The sequence below is a fragment of the Eutrigla gurnardus genome (assembly GCF_963514095.1).
Source record: "Eutrigla gurnardus genome assembly, chromosome: 2".
Taxonomy (NCBI): domain Eukaryota; kingdom Metazoa; phylum Chordata; class Actinopteri; order Perciformes; family Triglidae; genus Eutrigla; species Eutrigla gurnardus.
This window is the reverse complement of record NC_139916.1, coordinates 8,336,654-8,356,264: the sequence shown is the minus strand read 5'-3', so window position 1 is coordinate 8,356,264 and position 19,611 is coordinate 8,336,654. Positions and strand designations below refer to the sequence as shown.

At 41.8% G+C, this 19,611-nt stretch overlaps 2 protein-coding genes across 2 annotated transcripts in view; both read right to left on the bottom strand.

The window, feature by feature from the left end:
* Positions 1 to 10,580, bottom strand: part of vgll4b (vestigial-like family member 4b) — a 325,618-nt gene extending 315,038 nt beyond the window's left edge. Inside the window, exons 1-2 of the mRNA XM_084035685.1 lie at positions 10,432 to 10,580; positions 8,806 to 8,879 (exon numbers count right to left, since the gene is read on the bottom strand). Coding sequence (XP_083891811.1) covers positions 8,806 to 8,869 — 64 coding nt within the window. The 5' untranslated portion in view covers positions 8,870 to 8,879; positions 10,432 to 10,580. The remainder of the gene's footprint in view (positions 1 to 8,805; positions 8,880 to 10,431) is intronic.
* A 1,513-nt stretch (positions 10,581 to 12,093) lies between these two features.
* Positions 12,094 to 17,357, bottom strand: tamm41 (TAM41 mitochondrial translocator assembly and maintenance homolog). The gene is made up of 8 exons (XM_084029496.1): positions 16,989 to 17,357; positions 16,381 to 16,563; positions 16,088 to 16,180; positions 15,709 to 15,859; positions 14,952 to 15,097; positions 13,907 to 14,072; positions 13,095 to 13,157; positions 12,094 to 12,649 (listed from the first exon to the last, which is right to left on the bottom strand). The coding sequence occupies exons 1-8, from the start codon at positions 17,124 to 17,126 to the stop codon at positions 12,558 to 12,560; spliced, it is 1,032 nt and encodes a 343-aa protein (XP_083885622.1). The 5' UTR covers positions 17,127 to 17,357; the 3' UTR covers positions 12,094 to 12,557.
* Positions 17,358 to 19,611: the final 2,254 nt, after the last annotated feature.

Here is a 19,611-nt window from a genome sequence, read left to right as displayed (position 1 = left end):
AGAAGGACATGTTCACAGACTAGCAGGTATTACCGTGTACCGCCCTTCTTATCTGCTCCAAGGGAATTTACATTCACGTGCAAAATCACCTTGAAAATTAATCTTCTGAATCTCTTATGTTGCACGGCGTACTCACTTTTCTTTCTGAATATCTGCACACATGGGATAAATACAACTCTGAGTCATTCATCAAATCCAATGACTTCACCATGAAAGCTCAGCGTGTTCTCAGCAAGAAAAACACTTTAACACTATAAAAAAAAGTTTACTTTTTCCCTTTGCGAGAGGCTTTGCAATGCTCTTTCAAGTCATTCTCGGTAGCTATGGCGAATGCTATCAAAAAGAGAGGAATGTAAAGTATGTGTGGTCAGCACGGCTCGGAGAAAAAGTTCCCTCGCTAAGACAGCAGAGCTATGGGACCGGCTAGCGTGGCATTTACTGAGAGCAAATGTAGAGTTCCTTCACATTTCAGCCGGTATGAAGGAAAAAAGCCGGGGCCGCCACATATTTAACCAACCACTCGTCCGGTGAGGACAATAAAATTCTGAGCACCTGACCTCTGACCCCGGCTATGGGTGAGGACATTTTGATGTACAAGCTACACCTATGAAAGGTAGTGGCTACAAAAAAAAAGTATGTACTTGGACTGTTCAGTGTGGTGGGTGAATCCTTCCGATCTGGACTCAGTGACTTGATGTCCACCTTAATTCCTAACATTGGAAATTATTGCAAGCAGTTAAAAAGCATCAGCTGGAGGGCAGAGCATGTGCCAGAGGATGTTAGGACAACCTCTCTGGGTCAATAAGCAGTTTGCAGTTGAGAAAGAATGAATAAATAAATAAATCACCGACTGTTTATATCATGCATTTATAACATACTATGGAACAAAAAATTCATAATTTAAAACAAATATTTTCTACAAACAACTCATATAGAAATTAAACTGTGAAGTCTTCACACAAGTGAAAAAACAAGTGGTGGCTTGTTTAGAGGGGAAACAGCTAATAGTCCAAAACGGATCGCTGGTTCGTGTGGAAGGAAAAACAACTAAATCTTATTTTCTTTCCAAGTCGATATGCATGAAAAATAAAATCTGCAAAGGGTCAATTGTATTTAACCTTGTGACTTGCATCTGTGACCCTTTAACACTTGACCTTTACCCCGTGACCACGGTGGCCCCTTGCCCCCTCTATTCTCAATGGCAGCCCACTGAACCACGACACTCACAGAGCAGTGACAATGACGTAAGTGCCTGTGTGTGTGTGTGTGTGTGTGTGTGTGTGTGTGTGTGTGTGCGTGTGTGTGTGTGCGTGTGTGTGTGTTGGAGTCAGCAGACTAGTAAGTTAAACCGAGAGGAAAGTCTTGAGAATGTGGGAGGAGGGTTAGACAACAAGAGATGGACTGATGGAAAGGAGGAGTGACTGTGAAGCTGCTTTTCATTCATTTTGAATAAGAAACACTGAACTGGTTTATTGATACACCGTTCACATTTAAACCAGGCTCTCTTTGAGCAGTGTGATTGTCCAGCCAGCGGCGCAGACGGTCCGTTTCCGAGAGCGACCCATGGATGCAACAACCGCTGTCCCCATTCTAATTGATAGAAACTGAACATACACATACAACACAATGAACATAGTGGTTCAGTTTGTTAAAGCAAGCACACTTGTGCTCAATATGAAGCTACAGCTATCAGCTTAGTTTAGCATAAAGACAAAGCAGGAGCTAAACAGCCAGCAAGGCAACAAAATCCGCTCAGGGTGATTTATCAATAATTAATCTAATCCACAAAAATTGTTCAGAAACAAATATTTGTATTGCGTCATAGATGACATCACTTTTCATTGAAAATCCTTTTTAGTGAAAATTAAACAAGACGATAACAATAAGGACTCCCTGCATAAATGAGGATAAATACATTTGAAAATGCATTTCTGTATCCTGCATTTTTTTATTCAGGCTCTGCTTTTCAGGAGGCAGCTTTCACTCGAGACACTCGTGACAATATTTACGATCATCAAGATGATGGAAATTATCGCTTACCCTTATCGCCCCATCCAGAGCGCTACTTGCCAAATTTGATTTGCATCTATAAATCTGGGCCTTTCTACCGGTTCTTGTTACGTCGTTCGGCAATGAAACAAATCAGCATTTGGACTTTGTTAAGTTTAGCCAGTGACATCTCTGCCGAGACGTCCTATAATCCTTATGAAGGTGTAAAAGAAGCAGACAGGGAGTTGCAGTGTTGGTGAATGTTACAGCGTCTCCAGCTTCATCGCCGTCATGACTCATGTGTGTGTGTGTGTGTGTGTGCTAGCTAATAATAGGCTGGAAGACTAGCACCGATGTAAATCACTGAGGCAAGCTGCAAGGCATTAGCATAGAGTCAAGTCTGTGGCAGACCTCATCATGAAGTCCAGCCAGGACATTATTAATAAACTGATCTGGTTATAGTTGCAGCCCGGTCAGCGAGCGATTTATGGTGCGTCGACTTCAACAGAACAGGCACCAAAGTCTGACACCGATGCAAAATCTGAATCCTTCCTCCTTCCTTGGAATCTTGTCGTCGGTGTGAGAGCCCAGCATGTTTCCGGTCTTTGTGCTAAGCTAAGCTAAGCTAAGCTAAGCTAAGCTAACTGGCTGCTGGCTCCAGCTTCATATTGAACACACAGATATGAGAGTGAGATCTACTTTGCATCTAAAGTTTTCACTCTATTCAGACCAGATTTTCTGCCATTTGCCAAAAAACAACTTACTGTAACACAAAGAGTTTGTTTAAGTTCTATAACAACACATTCACAACAGTCAACAGTCCACAGAGTCAGCAGTGACCAATAATCAACTGCTCAAGTTTCAGAAAGCTGCTGCTGTATTAAACATATTTTAACAAACATCAAACCGGATGCTGATGAAAACATAATCATAATCATAAAGACAAACACACTAATAGAGATAGCAGCGGAAGATTGACGTGCAAAATGTAAGGCAGCCATGACAATAAAACATTTTGTACAATAAAATGTGTGTGTGGGTTTCTTCCTGTCCTGCTGTCTACCTGGGACCAGTCTACCTGGGACCAGTCTACCTGGGTCCAGTCTACCTGGGCCCACTCTACCTGGGCCCAGTCTACCTGGACCCAGTCCACCTGCTCACCTGCCATCAGCCTCTCACCTCTCCCAGCATGCACACACCTGCCAGCATTACACTCATCAACTCCACAGCAGATCAGATCTGGCTCTCCTCCCAGTGCTCACCAGATCATCATCTCTGTGGTGGTTCATGCTTCAGGCCTTTAGTTTCCATGTTTTCGGTGATTCCCCGTGTTGATTTTGTGTTCCCACTTCCTCGCCTGCTACTTGGCGCCTGCCAGCGCCAGCTCCACCACCTCCTGCCTCATCCAGCTGTCACCTTCTCCCCACCCAACCTGCATCCCTGCAGGCTCCTTATGAATCCTTAACAGCCTCACCTACCTCTCGTCAGTGTCCACCATACTATCTGATCATGACATAACGAAGCAGCGTGACTTGGGAAAAGTCCACAGTAGTATCCTATCCATGCATCGGGAGCACCGGCTTTCTGTTTCATTCCTGTCAAAGAACAAGTAGCTGTTCTTCCCTCAGTTGTTTTATTATACTGTGAGTGGAAACCCTGCTATACTGTAATATTGGACCGACCACGACCCTTTGAGGAGCATCCACAGTGCACCAACCCCTGTTTTGAAGCCCAGCAGCTCTGTCAAGTGCAGGAGTCCTACCTCACATACACTAAATATCTTCTGTGATGAAAACGAGTATTAAAAAGAGAAAAAGAGCAGGAATGTAACGATACAGTCAGCGTTAAAGTGGGACACCGTCTGTATATCACTTTGACCTAGCCACGACATGTTTATAGCGCTCATAAAAACGTTGCTGATAACCAAGATTCATCTACTGCAGACGCCTTGACCCACACGCTAATGATAGCAGGCAAACCGTTAACAGTTAATGACATCACAGTATCCCATTCATCAATGAAGGAAACGGGCACTGACAGGAGAGCAGGCAATAAAACACTGGTGGTGTTTCAGACAATGGAGCACACACTCTTTCATGTAAACGCCACCGTGTTGACGTAGACTTCTAGCCTGAACTGTTGGTCAGATATAAGACGTATAACATCATGGATGGCTGCAGCAGTTGCCCGAGCAACTTCTATTGCCTCAGATGGGTTTACGTTGTTAGTTTATGAGTGAGTTGATGGCCTGGTGCATCTCAGACAGACTGCATCGGTATCAGACGCTGAGGGGCGGGACAAAGCGTTGGTATCTGATGATCTGGGAATGAGGCGGTTTGTTCGGTGGCGACTGAACCACCTCATCTAATGATGCGTTTTAGTGACGCTCCACAATGACGGGTCCTTCCCACACTCCAAGACAAGTGTTATTATGTCTGAACGGCTCACTCGTTTGATATTTACCGTTCCTACTTTATTGGATTGAAGCCGTAAAAGTACCACCAGGGCTTTGTTTTGCCATCAGGATCAGACATCCTTCTTTTTGTAGTGACTAGTTGGTTATAAAAAACATCCAAAGACCACATCATCAAGTTGAGGCGCTCATAACTTATCTAAACGGCTAAAAAAGATCTGTTACAGGGATGGAGGAATGCTGCCCACCACCTGTATGCTTACACTATTACGTCTAATTGTTTAACACCTGTGTCGCGTTACACAGGAAACACTGGGAAATAGCTGTCAGAAATGTGCACAGGCAAACCCACAGAGAGAAACTCAACCCATCCCAGCCACGGGCATGACGGTCAGATTACCTCCCACCGGGAGTACCGTTGGCCTCCAGCAACATTTAGACAAAGTGCCGTGATGCAAGCGCTCCGGTTTCACTTTCGGGGGTTGATGAAACTGCACGCCACCGAGCGCCGACAAGCGCCGACTGGTTTCGACCGCATTTAAAGAGCCACACATAACGTCAAGTGAGGACACCCAACACCACAGGATGAGATCCACCTCAGCCAGTCCACCTCCGTGTGGATCTGCAGTAATAAACTGACCAAATTTTATTTACCCGCGTGCCAAATGTGAAAATCTGATTTCTTAAAATATATTCAATGAATATTAAAAAACTTAAAAAAACACAGGAAATCCTACCAGCATCACATTCAGTTCAACTCTAACAGCTGAACTGCTCAGTCATAACTGGTGCTTCCAATAAGCAGATTAAGAGCTTTGAGAATCTCAGGACCTGTCGCATGTTTGAATTTATGTCGCTATTAAAACACGGCTTATAGTCCACAGCTAAATGCCAGAACGCTGTTCGTTACCACCACACACACAGTGGAGCTGAAGGTAGTGTATTGAATGTATCGCCAAAGTCAATAGGATTCATGCGGGCCACTCGCACGCCTAAAACAATAAATCACGATCCAGCAAGCCTTACAGAACATGTGCACAGACTGTAAATCAGATTACCCACCTGGCAATTACTAAAAGGAACTCAAGTTTTAAAAAGGTGTTCATATCATTATCATCATATCACAATCTACAGCATAAAACATGCACTTAGAGTGTTATTCAGCACAAGAATGAGACAGAGCTCGAGGTGCATCCTGGAGCTCGGGAGAGACTGGGGGTGGAAACTAGAACAATGAAGGAAGGATTCTGTAAATGCGTGTGTGCGTGTTCTTTAAACAAACAAGCGAGATTATAGATTACAGCATGTGTATCCGTGTGTGCACAGGAGTAGAGCGTAGAGCCCTCCACAGATCTCGGCCAACCACCTTCTCTTGGCACCAGCTCTTCTTTTGTTGTGGTTCCCGTCAGAAACAAAAAGATCCATATCCCATCTGTTTAGTTGGAGCCCCAAACCACCCGGTTCTCTTTGGGAACACTAAGATCTAACAACCGAGACCCAACACGGAGCGTCACACGCGGCTGCTTGACTGAATTCACATTAAAACCAAAGAAAGGACTCTTGAGCTACAAACAAACGTGTCTCACTCCGTCCTCGGAGCCGGGCCTGTTGTGCAACCCAGACTGTTTAAGGTCAATCTCAAATACAGGTTTGCTTCCAGGAAGGACGCACTGCAACGTCTTCCAAGCAGCCAAAATTACTATGGAGGGGTGACAGCGGTGAAGTATTAAACCCCCCTCAACGTTCACCATTAAATATAAAAAGATTACATCACAGCTTTTTAAGTGTAGTTACTGTATATTCAAGGTCGGGACGGTTTGACTTCAGACCTGTGATTAGTGTTGTTAACAGACGGTTTGGTTCAAACTCACACGAGGATCAGCCCTGCTGGAGAGTTTGCTTGTGTGTGAGTGGCATTCAGTCCAGAAGAAAACTAATCCTGATGCCAGATTTTTCACACTAACAATGGTAATTAAGATTTAAATTGCAGCGTTATCAAAGCACCAGCGCTAGAGGCGGGAAATAAAGTGAGAAATAAAGTTGCAATTGAATATTCAGCACAGGTTCGTCCTTCACTGCCTTATCTTCGATTGGAGTTCAATTCTAGTCTTTTCAAGAATATTAAAGTGTGTGTGTGTGTGTGTGTGTGTGTGTGTGTGTGTGTGTGTGTGTGTGTGTGTGTGTGTGTGTGTGTGTGTGTGTGTGTGAGAGAGAGAGAGACAGACAGTGAAAGCACAAAAATCCCAAAGGTTTAACAAAGTCAAAATTGTAATGAAAAATTAATATAGATAGATTTTATTTTTTATTTTAGATAAGCTCTCATACTCAAGCAGCCTTAATGAATCCAGGCCAAGGCCAACGATTCTATTATGGGATATTTCTGAAGTATATTTTCCACTTGAAGCCAAGCGGAGCGGCCTCGCACAAACACATTATTCATGAACTGTAATTCCATTTCCATCAAGACGGCGTTAATGTAAATTTTGAGGAATACTTAACAGAGATGGTTATCTACTGGAGTGTGGTTTTAAAATAAAAAGTGAAAAATTGCTTTTCATTTCGAGCTCTGAAAGGAGGTTGTGAGCTGCAGCGCCGGCCACGACAAGCCTCGTTGTGATGTCAGAGCGGCTGTGTGAAGGCAGGGTCCGAGCCTCTCCCTGTTCTGTGCTCCGGTATCAGGCGCTGCGCAGGCGTTACATAGGCCTGTCATAAATGCAAACAAGCAGGCAGAGAGGCTCAACTGCCTGTCGGCCTTGGTTGGCTGACTGACCGACTGGTTAGTTAGTTTGGCAGATTAGCTGGTTGATTGACCAGCTTAGTAGGTCGGCTGGCTCACCCACTCCTCCTGCACTTTTGTGGAAAAACGGGTCGAGGGCATTGTCTTGGGACAAAGAGGCCTTGAACGACCCACAACAAAAAGTGACATCAGCGCAGGGGGAAAAAACAAAAACACTGCAGGGGAGCGAGGGAGCAGGGGAGGAGGACTCCCATGCCATTTCACTCAGAAGTGCAAGGAAGCCGATATCCAGCCCATTTAAGCTGATGCATTATGGGAACAAACCGGTGACATGGGAGACGTTACAGCTGAAGCTCTGTCTTAATACTCCATGTCTCTCATTACACCAATGAACATACAGTAAGTCTACTATTCAGGGTAGCACATACTGAATCTCCCAAGTTGATCATGCATGTCTGAAAAGACTGGTGACTTTAAATCAGGAACTCTAACTGTATGTAATGGTTGTAACAGCTAGCTGTACCTTTACCAAATTATAATATTCATTTTTCTTAATGGAGTTTAGTACATTTTGTTGTAATTATATTAATAATGGTGATTCATGACTATGCTATGCATGAGAAATGGCATTAAAACGTAATGGAATCACTTTCCATTTTGTTAAGAAACAACATTATTGCCTCACAGATTCACAATTTTAGTGAAAAACAATCAAATTATCTTAATTCTTTTTTTTTCAAGTTATATTTTTCAGTCATCATGATAGAAAGACAGCTTTTTCCAGTCACTTCTGACAATATTAATGATCCAAAAATGGAAATTCACCACAATCTGTGATAAAATCCTATATCATCCCGTCGCTAATGCTCCTTTATGGTTGAGGAACTTCTAATTCCTCCAAAACACAAACTTATTCAGGAAAAAAAAGAAAATAAATCACAAACACACCTGCTTGCCACTCCGCGGTAATTCAAGATTTAAGTGCTGCACCGCCAGAGAGCCATTATTAAAATAAACCCGATCTGCCCAGCTGTCAACAAAGAACAAACTAAACTTCCAGCTCCAAACAGTGCAAATCCACTGAAGGTTAAGTGTCCTCACTCTGCTGGTCGTGGAGGGGCCTGCTGACATGGATTGGCCATTTCTCCTTAATCTCGGAAGGAATTTTTCTGTTTTTTCTTTCAGCAACGCCAGAAGTCCTCAGACACGATTACGAGAGGAGAAAGGAAAAGAGAGAAGAAGAAGAAGAAGAAGGCAGGGAGACCGAGAGGAGAATGGAAGAGACGATGGAGAGGGATCAACAAGACGGCGACACAGACACAGAGTGAGACAGTGAGAGAGTGAGACTGTGGAGGAAGAGACAGATAATGAGAGCAGCCCCACCCCGACTCCAGCGAAAGCAGGTTAACACAAGCAAGCAGCCCGAGTTAACAGGCAGCGCTGGTGGCTGTTGAGGTTGCGGTTAAGTCTTATTTGCCTGCGTCTCCGCAACTGAAAGCTCGCTCAGCAACAAAGACGCCCATTGTGGCAGAGAAACGTCGGCTTACGTCCGAGCAGAAACGCTTCATGGAAGTGGAATGGAAACAAATCATTTGTCCACAGGGCAAATAATAATTATAATAATAATAATAATAACACAAAACAAGACACTGGGAGAAAAACTCACTCTCTTCTTCGTTCGCATGAACAAATGATGCCGCTCTTGACAGAACGTCCAGTGGTGTCTCCATGCTTGGGTGCCTGAGGGGGAGACGCAGGTGTATATGAGTACATCTCTACACACAACAAAGGGAATATACGCGACAGGTGCCGAGTCATTACTGTGAGAGCTCCACAGGTCTGTCAACAGCAATCACAAAGAAAACCACCACCTATGAATCTGATAACACCAGAACCAGAGTTTTGATGAGACTGTAGCATAATAACGTGAGGGAACGGTCTCTATACCTGATTCCCTCAGTGTCAGATGAATACATAGGTTCACATTAAACTGAGTTATTAAGTGTCTGCTTCTCCAGGCGAGGCAAGGTCACAAACGGCGTGTCTCATGTATCTAGACATAATACAGCTTCCTCATGATAACTTAGATAACCCAGAGACTGGAGGCAGAATTGGCGTTGGCACTGCACTGTTGAGTTCGTAGCTGCACTCAAACCTCCATTCTCACCATCAGGCATCAATATATTCATGCATAAGACATCTTCTATCTCCAGACGTCTCCTTGCTTCCACTCATTTCCATAACAAATATAAATATGTTTTTTCTATATAAAACATGACATAAAATGCATAAATATTCCTCCTTGCATTAGTGTTTGTTGTTATGTTAATAGCTAAACATGAACTTTCCAAATACCAGATATAACACTCTTTAACTTACAATTATTCTCACTATCAATTAATCTGATCATTATTTTTTCTCAGTTAATCGTTGGGACTATAGAAATGTCAAAACACAACAAAAATGTTTGCTTTACTTTTTATTATAATAAAGAGTTCTGCATGATACTTTAGATACCTGTTGCACTTTTATACAGAAGTTTGAAAGAAAGAGAATAATTAGCATGACCTTGTTGTATTAATTATGACCTTCTTGTGATATTTGGACTACATTTTTTTGGTTTCAGCATTCTTGGGGGGAGGGGGGGGGGGGGTCTTTTTGTTTTGTTTTGTCCTCCAGTGTTGAGAGCCTATTTGTGGAGGAAAAAAAACGCTCCAGCGCGCTTCTCTTCCCTCTTTCTGCATTCCTGAGATACCTTTCCCTCATTTCTCCAGGAAAAACGGCGTTTCTTACAAAACTCGTCCTGCAGCTTCGCGACTTAAAACGTCAGTTGACGTTTACAGCGTTGTTGTCCTCGTCACGAGACTGGCGCGCGTGAAGAAATGCCACACACTTATTTTACAACCAACTCGGGCAAAAAGGAAGTATGTAATATTCTCCTTATTATTATTGTTATTATTATTATGAGGAGGAGTAGCCTAGTAGTAGTAGCAGCAAGTGCGTCCACGTTTATTCCCACCAGTGTTTGTATGAGGCTGACTCGCTGCTTCCTCCTTTAAGAGGAAAACAAGACATCGCTACTTGACAACTACATGTCCCCGGGGAGGGAAGCACGCGGCGAAAAGTTGGGGAAATTACATTCCAGCCTTTCGTATTTAATTTACACAATATTCAACAGCTGAATGAATTGGCACCGGTGGGTGGGGGGGGGAGAAAAGAGCGCACTCTCATCCTGCAACCTCGAAACAACGTCACGCACACGCACACAACTTCACGTTTAAGCTGCACGTACCTCCTTCAAGCGCCACTTTGGTATCGTCCAGTGTGATAATATCCACGCGGAAAAAAAAGTGGACTCAAAAAGTGAAGATGTGGCTGCTCTCCGCGCGCGCGGAGACGCGAGACAAAGCCGCGGTTTAAACGGTGTCGTAGGAGGGAAGACAATAGCAGCGGAGCTGTCGGGACAAACTTGTAGACTAAAACGAGGAAGAGGAGGAGGAGGAGGAGGAGGAGGGGAAGGAGGAGGAGGGACGGCAGGAATGCCTGGAATGATGGAATTCAGTTCCTAGCAGGTGGTGAAAGTGAAGCGCGCTGATTGGCCGAGAGCTGAGGCGATGATATCAGCATATATTATGCAAAACGAGCCATTGCATCACATCCTCTGAGAGGCAGGCTGCTGTCACTGTGTTTACACACTGACAGCACACACTTACACATTATACTTCAGTAGTGCCTCTGAGCAAGGCAGTTAACCCATCAGCTTAATGTCCACCTGCATTACTCTTAATAAGGCTCCATATTAAATATATAAATGTTTACAGTATACACCATATATAAACATGAATGTTAAGACACTGTCGTGTCAGTCATTTATATATATATAGTGCTTAATTTGTGTGCATGCATGTAAATATAGTCAGTTGGAAAAAATAAAATAAAACAACTGCAAGATACATTAATAAAACATTTAGTAGATTGCCAGTACACAAAATAAACACACTTGGTACTTTGAGACTACTGTAGAATGATTCACGTTTCCATAACTGGAGTCATTGTTAAGTATGACTCAGGTGTAGTAGCGAACAAAAACAAGTGAGTACCAGGAAGTAACCGGTAATTTCACAACCGACTGAACCAGTTTGTATTCATGACAGCACTGAATACATTCAAATGCATTGTCAAATTGTGGGAAGGAAATTTACAAAAATGATCAATTAACATTATTTTTATGGGCCAAATTGTACATTTGGAGCCCTTTCTTGTTTTTCAAATGTTTTTTTTAACATGTTCATTTTTTTTGTAATGTTTTGCTGCTTTATCAGAGGAGAAAATGTTACATGTCGTTACAAGAAATGCACCGGTTAAAGTAATAACATTAACGATGAGTTTGTTCCATATTTGCTTTCCCAGTGTGTCATGCCACTGAATAAATCAGCACAATATCAGGACTCTAAAACAGACACTAAGTGCAGCCATTAGTGATGTCATTAATTACACGTCATTGATTAACGTAAAACTACTGGCTGAGAAAAAGCCTATGGACATCATTTAGGATGGATTTCATCTGTACCTATAATACTATTTGTATATTATATATTTTGCATAAAAAGTGAGGCATTATTATGTATGAATAAAGTGGGTTAAGTTTGTGAAGCCAGGTAAATTAATGAATAAAACAGCCTAAATAAAACAAACAGTTTCCTCTTCTATTATCACAATATGTGGAGGAGTGAGTAAACTTGGAAAAGTTTGAGTTGAGTTGGATGGTGATATTAAAAAACCTACAAAGTTTTCATTTTTCTTACATCGTGGTCTCATCTCTTTGTGTATGTAAAAGATGTAGAAAAAACATGCAATTAAAAAACAAAGCAATCGTAGATAGTGATGTATTCAAATGTTTAACAAACGGAAATAGACTACAGCAAGTATGGAAGACCTCCAGTCTAGGAACATTTGGATTTAAGGAACATTTTAATTTGTATGATAAAATAAATGCTATCACATTTTTTTATTTTAGGAACAATGACATAAATATGGTACGGACCACAAAACTACTGTTAAAACGTGATGAAAGGTTTGAGATCTTTGGTGAGTTGTCAGTCTAGACGTGAAGAGAGGTCAATAATCTCTCTCAGCACAATGAAAATAACCCACAGAAATATTCTCAATCTCGGAGCTGCCCGTCATCCGAACGTACACAGAAAAAATGCAAAGTTCCAACACTTGTATAATTCAAATGCCACCGCAGTCTTTTCTTCGCCGTACTTGTGGTACTTGATGCCCTCTGTGTGTGGTTCTAGAGATATCCGACTCAGCAGCTCCACACCAGTCACTGTAGTCATTATGCAGCACCATTAAATGTCAGCCATAATGTGTTCAGATAAAGCAGAAAGACAGGTTCCTGGTAAACAGACAGGTTCAGGACATCCGTGAGACAGACGGCTTCCGCCTCCAGCCCTTCCACATCTTCATCAGTTTCTTGGTGCTGTACGACACCGTCTTCCACAAGCCTGGGGAGGACAAACAGCATGCTGAACTTCACCGACCGTACTAGAAGAACACCGTGTCTACATTCAAACAGTTGTTAACACATAATGGATGCTTAAGACGGCACTTTAGAGATGCCTCGTCCAAAATACACACAACGCTTAAATGCCATGCTAAAGGAATAGCTTGACATTTGGGAAATACGTTAATTGGCCGTTTTATCTGAGAGTTTGATGAGAAGCTACCGCTTTCACGTCTCGACAGTGGATAAGAAGCTGCAGCTAGCAAGTAATGAACTGGTAAAAAGGTTAAGAGCAAGCCCCAAATGTACAGTCATGAGACTAAAATGTCAAAATGATCCCTTTAATTAAGGGAGCAGAAAATCAGCCTTTACTAATGAAACCCAACCATGTTTAAATGTGGGATTTCCCCCAAAATATAAAACAAAGAAGAGGAGAAAGTGCCTACCAGCTGTAGCGATGCCTTTGATACTCTGTGTTATACTGGAGGATTTCACAATAGATGAAATACCTGAGGATGAACAAAAACATGCACAAACATGCAATTACACAACAGCTAATACATCATCACTCGGAAATATGATGACTTATGGTGATACTATTGCTAGATGCCATATTACCACACAAAAGACTCCATTAAAAGATTGATTGTTTGCTATTTACTCGATGTGTCACAACTTTCAATCCTTCAACATTAGACATGAAAGAGCTACACCCTCAGATTGTCCTTAAAAATGACATTGCTCAATCTAACAAGGGTGTGACACACCAATGTTGAATATGTTTATTCAAATGTCCCACAATCTCAGACAGAAACATTAGGAGGGATGTGCTCCAGAATATAGAATCAGATTAACTGGCCTGAAATGTGAAAATGACCTCGACCTGATCTGCTGCACCATGAAAGTAACTAGCTTTGTACATTATATTTTATTTTATTTAATCGAACCGTTTGGCAGTAACCCCACAGCCCATTAAAGACGCTCTTCCCAGTGACAGAGAATGGCTTTGCTACACGACAGGTCTGATGATGGAGATCTTTAGGTGCCAAGGGATGACAGGTTTATTTGATCTACTACTTAAGTTTTCCTATCCATCATAATCAGAAACCTTCACATCCACAGCTTGGAATATCAGCCTTGATCTGCATCTCAGATCGGATTGAGTGAATATTAATGAAACATCTGAGTGATGACTCGTCTCGTCAACCTCTCCCCACTATTTTACATCCCTAAAAATCTGCTCTCTGTGTGTCCGAACCTTGTTGGACGACGGCTCCACAGTCTGGGTCCTGAGCCACCTGCAGCAGGATCTCCTCCACGTCTCGGTTTTTCCCCGGGGGATCGACCAGCTTCGTGATCCTTTGCTGGAGGGTCCGAGGCAACGCCATCAGCTGGACGAACTGACCCTCGGGGCTTTTGTCGACCTGCAGGCACACAAACAAGGATTCAGGAACAGAGATAAATACAGTCGGATACTAGAGTAGACTACTCTTTCCCAAGAGCTCCACATCAAAACACGTTACTCACATCAAAACACTCCTCACCACTTATTCCTGTTATTCCAGGATGCTGTGATGAGTATGTCCCTGGTATCACAGGGAGTGGTGGTAACATTTAATAATAATCATAAAAAACAGAAGATGAAACGTTAGGCCAATAAAACAGAAAGGAATATGTATGGCCCTTCACTGTGCAAACATAGACACCTTTTGTTGTAGTTAATACGTTATGTTGCACAGGTAACACGGCAGCGTTCCAAGTCAGTCACACCCTGTTTAAAGTTTACTACCAAGTCTGAGCACACGCTGAACTTTCAGCTCAAAGCTGTTTTCCTGTTTGACCCTTTCACGTATCACATTACATCAAGTATCACATTTTTATTTCACATATATTTGGTCGAGCCAGTTGTAGAATATCTGTTTATGAAGGGTCACTTTGTAAATCCACCAACGTTGCTTTTGAGGAATTTTTATTCACAATGTCACGTATTGATTTTGGCCCACATGTAATGAAATATGAGTGACAAGGAAAAACGATTTGATGTGCAAATTAAATTAATTTGCTAGACCAACCTCTACCAGTCCCCACAGGCCAAATTGCTTTTAAATTACGTACTGCATTGAAAATGCAGCAAAGCAGCAAAATTATGACCTGACGTTATCAACTCAGAGAAAGCAGAACTAAACTTTGCCGCTTCTTAAATAATCAATGAGGTTACACTGAAACCCATGCATCTCAAGGTCAAATTGCACTTCAAGTGAGATAATAAAAGTGTTTGTGTTGGGAGCATGTGTGTGTTTTACCTCCAGTTTCCCTTGTTGGGGTTTGTAGACCACTTGAGGACAGTCCCGGAGGATGTTGCTGTACAGAATTCGGAAGTGCTGAATGTTGTCTTTGACGATATTGGCCACCTTGGATTTATCTTCTCCGATCACCATTCTAAAATCCCCTGAAGAGGCACAGACATAATAAATTAACTTCACAGGTTTTTTTTATTATCTTTGATGTAGTAAGAGGAGACAAGATAAGCCTTTATTGATCCCAAGAGGAAATCCAGGTGTTGCAGAGGTCGAAGGTTATAAATAGCACCATAGCAGTAACAAATTCAGGTTTTATACTCGTTCTAGTGTTCTGGGGTAGCGCCACAACACATTACCTTCTGCAGCTCGGAAAACGACACGGTTACTGCCCCTGCTTTGCTCACTAGGATATTCTTAGCATGTAAACATATCTATGATTCCACATTAATTGATCTGCTTAGATTTCATGTCACTACATCTGTACAAATCAACCAGATTAACTGTGTCTTGGGGCACTATAACCATCCCCACCGTCTATTTACTTTCATTCGTACACCAGAAACTGACTCAGTACCCCCAAAACAACACAGAACAGACCATTGGTATTTAGAAAACAACACATATAATTCACTCTGCCCTCTTTGTTTTACAACAGTAAGAAGTGTAATTAACACAAGTGATTTGGTAAGTTTTTGTTGAGGCATGCATGCATCTTAGAAATGTGTTCTTCCTGGTGTTGTAGTTTTGCGGGGCTAGTTACCGGCATAAGAAAGACCAGCTATCTGCAGGAATAGGTCCTCCTCGGTGAAGCTCTCTGGCAGCATGAGGAAGGAGGCGGTCACAGCACTCTTCAGGTTGGCTACCAGAGCAGCACGGAGCTTTCCATTCTCATTCTGCACCAGCATTTTCACCTGCGTGCAAACACATATGAACACACACACAAGTATGAATGCATACATTTGCTGTCTTGCATGCTTTTTTTTAAGAATTCACAGTTTCAATATACAGTATTTAAAAAAATGGTGTCAAAATCAAGGAAAACATTTGACTAGTTTGACAATAAATACAGCACAATGAATTAATAATTTATACAGCTCAGTTTTTCTGATTGATCCTAAACATTCATTCATGATACTGACTGGTTTGTGAAGGCGTCCAGCAACATACATGGTCTTCCAGTGCATCAGGTCATCTATGAGAGAGTCTGTACTAATCACACCATATTTGATTACCTGAAAAGAAGAGTAGGGCATTAAAAGTATGAAGTTAATAAATTGTGGCCAGAGAAAAACAACAAAACAATCTTAGATAGAGTTCTAAGAGACAGAGATAAAGGCAATTTCTGTTAGCCATAAGTTTTATGATGAGAACTGGAAAACTTTGTCACAAAAAAAAAAAACACAACTAAAATATAAAAAGAAAATGAATGTACCCTCCCATCCACGGGCACCAGGGCGTTGTAGTATACCGAAGCCCCGTGTTCGTTCTGCACGGAGCTGATGGTTGTGGGTCCGAGCAGCTTGAGGATGGAGTAGTGTTTGCGATTCTGCAGCAGGTTCATGGTGTGCCATGTCACCGGGTCGTCCACCGCAAACACAAAGTCCAGCATATTCTTCTGTATATATCAAAAGTGTAAAACACAATATTGTTAAATCCTAACATTTAATAATGTAGCTCATCAATGTCCAAATAAACGAAGCTGGGCAAATTGTTATACAGGAAAAAGAGCTTTGTTTGAGTGAATGTTAGATTGTTGGGACAGAAAGTTATTTACTGTGTTCCACAGAAACCGACTCATATAAATATAGTTATTTGATATCAAACATCCATAATCATAAAGTGAGATTGAATTATAATTGATCGATATGATTGATCTCCCCTTTCATGTATTAATACTGAGCCCAGCTCCAAACATTATCCACGTTTCGCTGTTTGGCTGAAAAACTGCAAACCCCTGTAACATTGGACACTGAGACACACAGGAAGTAAAGCATGGTCGATGTCACTGTGGCGGTGTTACACAGTAAACAGTTCACTTACCTCCATTTGACCTTGGTTTGTCCCGTGTTGTTTAAACACGCCAGACCCATAGGCAAAAGCTAAACTAATGTCCTGAGGAAACTGTGATAAAATCCGCCTGTAGAGCACGCCGGTGCTGTGCAAAGTCGGAAGAGACATTTTTAACTAGCTACTTTACAGCAACAACACGAGTCGTTATGAGCGGAATAGCCGACTAAATACAGTGTAAAGCGAAGTTTCTGACGCAAAAAGTGAGAGATACATTTCAGACTGGAAGCTTCGTTGCCTGTACGCACGACAGCCGCCACTGAACGGCACCGAAATTGCGACTTTTATCGTTTAAATGCGTTCACCGCGTCAGTTTTGGGTCAGGCTTTAGCCAGCTGTGTACCTGACAGTCGCTTGGAATTGACGTCACGGGGCGCGTAGCGGGCGCCGCGAGGCTCACGGGAAATCGAGTCAGAGGAGGAAGGTACGCAAACTGAGCCGTTAAACGCCCACGTAAAGAATAATGGGTGAGTTTCTTAGCACGTAGCTACGTTTATGAATTAATACAGCCGTGAAATGTAAACGGGTCAACACACTGCTGCATTTAAACAATGTTTTAATTAAATTCAACAGCTCTCAATTTAGCCAGCAGGGGGTGGTTTTAGACCAGTTTAGCTAACCATGGAGTCAAGCTAGCTTATTTGTGTTGGTGGTAGTGCACAGAGAAAGTCCTATCAAAAGGGAACATATTTAAAAAAATAAATTAGGCCTATATGTCCCTAATTCTCCCCTTTTGACGTAATGCAATGTTTGTGTATTACACACTGACACATGTAGCTTCCTTTCTCCATTTACAAGGCATAGTAACACTTGAAGTGTTACTGTAATAATCATAAAAGCCAGTTATTGTTTGTTTTGTTTTGTTTTTTAGAAAGAATAGACTAAAAAAACATAATTGGCCATTCAACTAGTTTCATTTTCTTTATCCTCTATCCTCAAGTTTCATTTTAAACATCGGCAACATAAGCAATATGTCTGGAACTCATTATGGGATTGTCACTAGTAGGACAAATATTATGATATTTATATATTACGACTTTGTAATTTACATGAGTCATATTTTAGCCCAGTGAATATTGGGCTAATATCAGTCGTAACTAGTAGGAATAATATTATAATTTTCAATATATATACTCCATCATGTTAATGTTGAATTAATGCTAGACTCTAGAGAAGTACATTACTCGATATGCTTTCTGCTAGCCTCCAGCTAGTTCTGCCTGTGCTTTATAATCAGTGTATAACCATCTCCTTATAGGAGAAGTTATAGTTTAACAGCAGGTTCAGTGTTTTTTCCCACTCTACCAACATATAAGTCCAATATTCACTCTGAATCTTCAGCAGCTAATTCATCAGATCTAGTGGCTAACTCCGTGTGTCTGGGTTGATAAGTTCCGTCAGGGTCAAACAAAACAGTAAAGATGTAGGCCGTAAAACCAAAACAGTAGATCTAAGGGGGAACTGCAAAGCTGGATGATAACTATCTATAAGCAATGTAAAATATTCTGCAGCTTTAAACCTGCAAAACCTTTTTGTCCAACAGTTGGCAAACACTTGCTTATTTAGTGTCGGGCAGATATGGAGCAACATCAGCATCATTTGGCGTCATGGCAAAATGCACTCTTCTTTTAGCTCTCTTTTTAGTCTCTACTAAGTGCTGAGAAAAATATCTGTTACACCAGCTAGTCGCCACTCGACTCTGGCAGCCGTTTGGTGCTGAGCAGGTGGTGTACAGTTTTTTTTTAGGGAATTTTCATCAAAAACAGCTGCCTGATGTTGTCAAAAATTACACTGTGATGATATGAGTGTGAACCAAACCAGCTACTGTAAACAACGAAGAACTGAAAGATATTTCAAATATCTTTCATGCATGGGGCATGAGGCATGCAAAGAAGAAGAATACATATTTTCACAGATTTCACAGCTTTTTATTATGTTTGTCTTTAAAGCAGTCCACCACTTGTCTAAGCTAGTGAAGCAACGTGGTTGCGAGCACGTAGACTGGAACTAAGGCTTGTAAATAATAGTGCTAAATAGTGCCAACTACCGTGTGAATCTTCCCATCACACCTCAATCTTTCCTCACAGTGTTTGTGTGGGCCCGCGTGAAAACTGGGGCTGGAATGAAAAAGAAGGTTGTCTTTGTACAATTATTTAGTTTGGAACCAGTACAACATGAATCAATATTTGTGGTGATTGCACATTGAATTTCTTATTTGAGGTGATTTGGCCAACGTTTCTATCTGATGGATTAGTCTGAAAGTGGCACGTGATTTACAGTTATCTCCTTGAGTGTGAGTGGCCGCCTCAGGAACAATTCATTTGAATGTCAGCAGCTTCAATGGTTATGCGTTAGCAAAGACCCAGACAGCAGTAATCTGCTGCTGTTAAAGCATAAACTTAGTCCATCTAGTCTTAGTACACAGGAATATCAGGCATACTGTATTATGATAAAACCACAAGAAGAGGAATACTGATGTTCGTGAATGCTGCAAATCCTCTGAGGCAAATTATAGCTCACCTGATAGTAATACACCAGCTTGCATATTATACATGATGTGTATAACTACAAACAGATACACACACACACACACACA

Bases quoted from the DNA above. Each gene is read 5' to 3' on its own strand.
- tamm41 (XM_084029496.1), bottom strand. From the start codon at position 17,126: ATGTCTCTTCCGACTTTGCACAGCACCGGCGTGCTCTACAGGCGGATT. The intron at 15,098-15,708 runs GTAACTAGCCCC...GTGCCTCTTCAG, and splicing joins AGCTGGTCTTTCTTATGCCG to GGGATTTTAGAATGGTGATC. The intron at 13,158-13,906 runs GTTCGGACACAC...GTTCATCCTCAG, and splicing joins TGGAGCCGTCGTCCAACAAG to GTATTTCATCTATTGTGAAA.